This window comes from Sitodiplosis mosellana, unplaced genomic scaffold (assembly GCF_009176505.1).
Source record: "Sitodiplosis mosellana isolate CC-2019 unplaced genomic scaffold, AAFC_SMos_1.0 Smas_scaffold_1, whole genome shotgun sequence".
NCBI classification, from domain to species: Eukaryota; Metazoa; Arthropoda; class Insecta; order Diptera; family Cecidomyiidae; genus Sitodiplosis; species Sitodiplosis mosellana.
This window is the reverse complement of record NW_022595244.1, coordinates 992,654-1,000,252: the sequence shown is the minus strand read 5'-3', so window position 1 is coordinate 1,000,252 and position 7,599 is coordinate 992,654. Positions and strand designations below refer to the sequence as shown.

General features: G+C 36.8%; 2 protein-coding genes across 2 annotated transcripts; both read left to right on the top strand.

The window, feature by feature from the left end:
* Positions 1-424: 424 nt before the first annotated feature.
* On the top strand, positions 425-4,379 carry LOC129569988 (neuronal synaptobrevin). Its single transcript, XM_055449320.1, has 4 exons — positions 425-730; positions 1,879-2,002; positions 2,110-2,320; positions 2,430-4,379. Coding segments are annotated over exons 1-4 (507 nt in total). The 5' UTR covers positions 425-728; the 3' UTR covers positions 2,600-4,379.
* Positions 4,380-5,497: 1,118 nt separating this feature from the next.
* On the top strand, positions 5,498-7,539 carry LOC129569955 (protein doublesex-like). The gene is made up of 3 exons (XM_055449244.1): positions 5,498-6,351; positions 6,508-6,769; positions 6,847-7,539. Exons 1-3 carry the CDS (start codon positions 6,346-6,348, stop codon positions 7,332-7,334), a joined length of 756 nt encoding a protein of 251 aa, XP_055305219.1. The 5' UTR covers positions 5,498-6,345; the 3' UTR covers positions 7,335-7,539.
* The last annotated feature ends 60 nt before the right edge of the window (positions 7,540-7,599 follow it).

Here is a 7,599-nt window from a genome sequence, read left to right as displayed (position 1 = left end):
GATTTCATCGAATGCCGTCTTAAGCTTTTATCAAGTGAATCAAATACGAGCTGTTCTTTTCACGCAAAAAACATTTTACGTTGTGAATGACTGGAAGATATTTGGTTCATGGTAAATTTGAAATGCTACGGAAAATGAATCGATTTTCACTTCCCTCACACACACATACGCACACAAAATGCAAAATTCTGTCATTTGATATCCAAGAGCACAAAAGCTGCGATGACACATTAGCTTTTACCGTTGGGTTTTTCAACTGTTTCATTTTTCCCAACGAAATTTCGATGCGAATGGGAAACTTTTTTCTATTGCTGTCGTCATCCCCACTTTCGATCAATTTTTCCATATTCGATGTTGTCAGCGCATGCGCACCATCGCAGCGATTGCGAATTTTCGTCAACCCACGTCCAGCAAGAAGAAATTTTCCTATGCACAAGCTGACGAACAGTGAAGGCACAATTCTTAGTAGAAGTGGTGCAATTAAAAAAACCATTTGAATTTTATTTTTCTCTTATTCCAGCCCAAAGTCAACGAAAAGTCCAAATTGTGCTTAAAAAATTTCTACATTCGAACCCAGAAATCAAAGAGAGAGAAAAATAAATTCGAATAAACAAAAAAACGGAAGATTATTATTTCAAATAATTGACAACGAAAAGTAAAATTGAGTGTGTGGCTTTCAAGCACTTTGTGATTCAATTCGTAAGCGAAGTAAATAACCAAACGAAAAAATGTAAGTGTTAACTAGCTCTCTGTTCAACGTCAAAATATTGATTTTTTTTTTTTCGTTGAATGTTCGTCATTACCGAAATTTCGTGCAAATGGATCTTATTTTCGTTGTTTTTTTTTCAACATCACAATGAAAGGCAACAGTAATTTTTTGATAATTGTTTCTTTTTCGATAAGAATTGCTCTTTTTTTCTGGCTATACACCTAAATAAAAAACGATAAAATCAATTATTGATTACAATGGATTATTAGCTCGGAGACTGTTTCAAAACATACCATAGCCTGAATATACATGACACACAATGCCTGAATTCAATCGACCTAATGTGTATTTGTCGAATTCAACTGTTTGTCATTAACGAAAGATTTTCCTATTTCATTCACAATTTTTTTCGAGCGAAAGAGAAAAAAACAACGAAAATTGTCTTCACTCGACGCGTTGTTGCCCTCCAGCTCTATATATTGTATTTTCACATATATACATATATCGCTATCTAATTGACGTACGTTCATCGCTTCTCATGCCTTTTTCGCTGCTTTGACACACTGCAACTCCAAAATCTAATACATCGTAATTCCCTGCATTACGAATATTTATCGATTTTCCACGACGAATAGTTTTGAAGCGTGTTTTCATTGTTATTGTTGGTGTGATATTCAGTATGGATGTGTGTGTGTGTTTGTGAGTGACGGAAATTATAATTGTGTGTCTCTTACTCTGTTGAATGTTCAGTGGAATTGCTTTTAATTAGTCGATTTTGTTTCAATTGCACTGAAACGCCCGTTTCGTATACTCTCGATATGATACGGTAGAGATATTTGTTTACAAACATGTGAGCTAAATGTTATAAATAGCAAAAAATGGAACGTGAGAGAGAAGAAAGGGTTTTTTTCCTCTAGAGAGAGTCGGTCGAAACAAACACACGAAAAAAGACAATAAATATCATTCCGGAAACCTGATACTAGCGTAACTATATTTTTCTCTCTCCATAACTCTCACATGGTTTAACGTGATGATTGATTTGCATGAGTCACTGTGAATCACCCGTTACGAAAACATGTTCGTATCCATGAATGTTTGCATAACGCTTTATATTTAAGTAGTAGGTAGTTAAGTGATTAAGATGATTTTGTTTCGTTTCTTGGCCACAGGGCTGACGGTGGCTTAGCTCCAACAACAGAGGGAAACGATGATGGAATCGTTGGAGGACCAAGAACCCCACAACAAATCGCGGCTCAAAGACGATTACAACAAACACAGGCTCAAGTCGATGAGGTAAATTTTAATCAAATGAATCAATCAAATTAACACCGACTGACTCATACTCATGTCATATTTCGTTTCAATTTTGATGATTGATTTTTATTGCGCGCCCGATAAAGGTTGTCGATATTATGAAAACCAACGTAGAAAAAGTATTAGAACGTGATCAGAAGCTATCCGAATTAGATGATCGAGCCGATGCATTGCAACAGGGTGCATCACAATTTGAGCAGCAGGCCGGTAAACTGAAACGAAAATTCTGGCTCCAAAATCTGAAGATGATGATCATTATGGGAGTTATTGGACTGGTTTTTGTGGCCATAATTGCGTGTAAGTAATCGATATTTGCTCATTTCAAAATCCAGTTCCTTTCTCAAGACTAGAGAAGAACAACCAAAAATCAAACTCTTTTTTTCTGTCCCAATTTGCCATAACGAAGCCAAATTTGGGATGTTCGACTCGCCGCCACCACAACAACAACAATACCCAGCATATGCACCACCACCACCACCACAACAACAACCTCAAATGCCAGCACAAGGTGGTGGTCCAGCGAAACTATTGGAAGATCCAGCCTCTCTTCTACTGAATATAAATTCCAAATTTTAAAGTTAACTGAATTGAGTTGAGTGTGTACGCGATTGCGACGACGAGTTTCTTTTTCCCCCTGATTCGATTCGTGCAAAATAAGGAAAAACAATCGCGGAATCTTTTGCGAATCAAACATTTCAGCAAACAATTTCCACATCGTAGCGCATACCGTACACGTAAAGTAACTTAAAAACAGAAATGAGACAAAAACAAGCATATGAAAATTTTTGGTGTTAGTTCTAACTAGTATGCGGTACGAAATCTGACCTTAAACAGACAGAAAAAAAGAACAACCACACATACACACTATGTTCAAAATGAAGAGAAGCGCATACGAACAACAACCGCAGCAAAAACACCTTCTCTAACAAGAAAGAAAAAAAAATCACTTAACATTTCCGAAAAAATTTAATAAACATGCAAAAAAAATTAATATGAATGCGAATGGCATAGAAATGATAAATAATTGACCCATTCCAACATAACTGACAAAATGATTCATATAAAAAGTTTTAACCGAAACGGAACATTTATAAATGACAAATTACACACATAGAACACTAACGCGCTGCTCATTTGGGTAACATTTGGATTGGTAATAATAACCAATCCAACAATGCTGTACAGAATAGATGCAGTCGGTCAGTCATCAAAAACTCACCTTCCGAACATAATAATGTTTTCACTGCACGTAGATAAAATTTAAAAAACAAAAAACAAAAACAAAACCAGAATCTTTCTTGAAATAATTCATTCGTGTTCGGCTGATTGAGTGTTTCGATGAACTTGATCATTTTTCGACCCATTTCGTATTTCATCAATATTACCTACTTGCGTGTCAAATGCAAACCATTCATTATAGTAAGCGCGTACAAGTGAATAGAAACACAAATCGGATGCAAAACCAAAAACTTTATAATAAATAGCGAGAATACACCATAGCACATGCGAATGTGCCTCAAAATCAAAGAACAACAACAACAACAAATGCAATATGGGAAATACTACGAATAAAATAGAAAAATATTGGAAGTACATGCAAAATTTAATAAGTTGTCACTTATAGTGCTATAGAACGCTAAAGAACAAACAAACCAAAATTGATACGTTTTATGACGATAGTCTCATTTAAATGAATTTTGAAGAAAGAAAACGAGAAGTGAAACACTACACCTAGAGTAATATTTGGTTTATGGGTTTTTATTGCCTTTTCACCATCGGACCATCTCGGCAAATCGGCTCTCGACAGCCGTGAAAAGAAGAATCACACATCACACCAAAATGCATTCATTGCATATATAAAAAAAAAAGCAAAGCGCCAATAGAAACACTTCATTTAATTGTCTTTCCGTTTCAATTTATCTGTGTTTGCTTTCGTTTTATCTGTATTATAAAGAAGGAGAAGAAAATAAGTCAAACTTAGAACTAAAAACAAATCAATTGGTTGCATCGAATGTCAAACAAAAACCGAATGCGGGTTTTCAATCCACAACTCGGTAGAAAAGAGAACCGAATGAACAACAAGTTTATGACAAAAAAATTAAAGGAGAATCTAAACAAAACCAACAAAAAAAAATTAATCAATAAATAGTTTATCATAAGCAGAAAACAACAACAACAAAAACAAAACAGCAAACTTATTATTCACCACGATTACTCTAGAAATGATGTTCAAAAGAATAAACAACAACAACAAAATATTAAACTATATGTATGTAATTTAATTCGAAATATTATTCCCAAAATATGTATATCACAACAAACAATAAAAATCATTGGAAATTATTCAAAATTAGCGCTTGGTAGTGCGTTTCAATGCGTTTTTTTTCAATTGGTTTGCAGAAGAGTTCTAGGGGGATCTATTGTTATGCGGTCCGTGTTACGAGATTAGCTTTTGAGGTGATTTCAATGGAACAACGATATCAATCGTCGGCAAGAGCTAAGAACTATATGAATGCGGCACGCGAGAGTCACAAGCTGAACTACAATCTCTTTCATTCACCGGGGAGATGAACAAATTCCACTTATTAGATGTGTGGCAAAATTGAACGCATAATTGAATGCGTTTGCTCCATTTCACATTCATTATTTCGTAATCGCATGGTGAAGTTTTTTTTTCTTCATCTTTCTCTCCTTCGGTTGTTTTGCCGCCAACCGATGCAGCCCGAAATTGGAACTAACAAATAAACAAACAAACAAAAAACTAATCAGAAAAACAGGCAATTAGAAAAGGTGATGGTATGGCGATTGCGCAATTGCTTGGAGCATAGGACCGTCACTACGTCGATCGATTCAATTCGATTCGATACCGATCATTTATGGCGAACGATTTTATAATACTTTGACAGAGAGTGTTCGCCCCGTTCCAACGGATTATTATCCAATTTTGGAAAGTAAACGGACTGCCAACCGCTCGTACTGTCAAATGTTCAACTAAAAATTCAAGTTCATTACCCTGTTTATGAGTTGTGAGGTTTTTTTAAAAATTAATTTCGGTTTCACCAGCAGTTTTACGTAGCTGTCGTACTCACGAGTCCAACTAATGGATAAGCCACTTTTTTGTGCTGTGACACACTTCCGTAACTTTTACTTGGGATATGTGTGTTTTTTTCATCTCGTCCGATGAAACTGAGCGTTTTGAATGAATATCTGACACATCTTAAAATTGATTTTCACAACTGAAACCGTGTGACATAAAAAACAAATCCATAATTCCTTGACTTGTTTACATTTCACATTTTGCGCCTATGCACGTGTCACTCATTGAATTTTCTTTGAGAAATCTTATTTACATCTTTTGGCATCTATCGGTCTTTGAATACGTAAGGATGAAATCGGAATGCGAAATGAATGTCGCATTTTACATAAATTTATTCAAATTTTGTAGATATGTTTCTTGTAGTTCACACAATTAATTTCGTTTCGATCCATAAAGGCTGTTACGAAAACAATACCGACTGCTATCGAAGTGATAGGCAAAAGCAGCAGCAGCAACAACAACATGGGACGGGTTACGATGGTACAATTAACCAAAAGCAGACCGTTTGTCTTCTCGCCAGCAAACATATGCAAATTCATAATGATGACAGCAATCATCTTAAACGAATATTAGCATATTTCTTTCGAAAGAAAGCCACTAGCTGTTGGCTGCCGTGATATATATAAATTCGCATTGGCAGAAATTCGTTTATCGTTCAGTTATGCGCTATTTCTTTTGATTTGCAAATTGCATTTCGCTACATTGTAGTTTTCAAATGATCACTTTCCTTTTCTTCAAATGCTTGTGCATATTTGCAACTAAATTATAACTGGACATTTGTTTTTTTTTGGGCTTGAAAAATTACCAAAAAAAATGTTGCTCGCGAGTCGATTCATTTTCTTTGCTTTCATGAATAATTTTGGCCAAAAAATCCGAATCCGTTACTATCTCCGTTCGTTTTTTTTTTGGTTTTCCACCTTTTGCTTCTTTCTTTTCGCTTCATTCATGTGCATGAGAGCTGAAACTCTAATGCATAACAGGTTAAGCGTGCGTTGAAACGACACCGCGATGCGAACGAAGCATAATAGCAAAGCATAATTCATAATCGCCAAATAAAAACCACCGAAATCATTGATACGTGTGTTACTTTCATTTGGTTCGCATAACGTTCGTGAGCCAGCGGATTTTGTATAAAAGTCTCGGGTGAACTGGATCAAAGCATCAGTCAATCTTCAGCTTTCAACAAGTTAACTCATATCAAAAATTAAACTTTGAGCTACCAACCATGAAGGTAAAAGAAGCTTATACCAAGTGAAATACTTTATTTTATTTTCGCATTCGTTTCAATCCGTGATCAAGTTGTTTTTCATTAGTGAAGTGTGCGAGTCATAGTAAATTGAAAGAGTAATACAATTTCTGTTCCCTTGTTCGGTGTTCATTTCGATAGGTCTTCGTCTGTGTAATATTTGTCGCCTACTTGGCTTCCGTCAACGCTACCTTTGGTGCCCTTTTCGGCGGTGGCGGCGGTGGCAGCAGTGGCAGCGGTTCAGGCGGTGCCACGAAAATCGTGAAAATCATCCACATCAATGAAGGAGGACACGGAGGGCACGGAGGCGGTTACTCAGGCGGCCATGGTGGTCATGGTCAAGCTGCTCCAACGATTAACTTGATTGTACCAGAAGGATTGGGTGGACACGGAGGTGGTCACGGTATGAATTTGCCTTTACGTTAACTTCACAATATAATTTTCGAAATTTATTAAATTAATTCAATACAATTCTTATAGGATACTCAGGTCCCCAGCAATTCCACGTCTCTCATGACCATCATCATCATCATGAAAGCCACGGAGCCGCTGGTCCACAAATTGTAAAGGTCATCCAAGAGGATCATGGACACGGACACGGTGGTTATGCCGCTCCGGCACCACAAGTCGTTCACATCGAATCACATGACCATGGTCACGCACACGCTGCTCCAGCTCCAGCCCCAATCATTATCCACGAAGAATCACATGGACACGGACACGGTGGTGGTTATGCTGCTCCAGCTCCAGCCCCAATCATTATCCACGAAGAATCACATGGACATGGACATGGTGGTCATGGTGGTTATGCTGCTCCAGCACCACAAGTTGTAAAGGTCATCCAAGAAGAATCACATGGATATTCAGGCGGTAATGGTGGATGGGATGGTGGTTTCTCATCAGGTGGTGCCGGCTGGAATGGTGGCTTTTCATCAGGTGGATCTGCTGGATGGAACGGTTGGGATTAAATTAATCCTTCAGAAGAGGAACAAGCCGTTTCGGCCATTGTTGTTATCCGAACCAAATGTCAAATTGACAATTGTTAGTTTTTATTAATTGGTTCAATTATTTGTGCCAGTTTCATTGTTGTTAACCATGACAAAGACTATTGTTATTTATTTTTTTAAATGAAAACACTGATGAACTTTGTTTTCCAAATAATAAATAGTTTGTTACAAATCAATCTCTTTCATTTTTATCGTCACCATCAATCTCTAGCTACAAAATCCTCTC

What these genes read in the sequence shown, in the direction of transcription:
- LOC129569988 (XM_055449320.1), top strand. An exon ending in CACAGGCTCAAGTCGATGAG is followed by an intron (nt 2,003 to 2,109) that starts GTAAATTTTAAT and finishes CGCCCGATAAAG; the next exon opens with GTTGTCGATATTATGAAAAC. An exon ending in TTTTGTGGCCATAATTGCGT is followed by an intron (nt 2,321 to 2,429) that starts GTAAGTAATCGA and finishes GCCATAACGAAG; the next exon opens with CCAAATTTGGGATGTTCGAC.
- LOC129569955 (XM_055449244.1), top strand. An exon ending in TGGACACGGAGGTGGTCACG is followed by an intron (nt 6,770 to 6,846) that starts GTATGAATTTGC and finishes CAATTCTTATAG; the next exon opens with GATACTCAGGTCCCCAGCAA.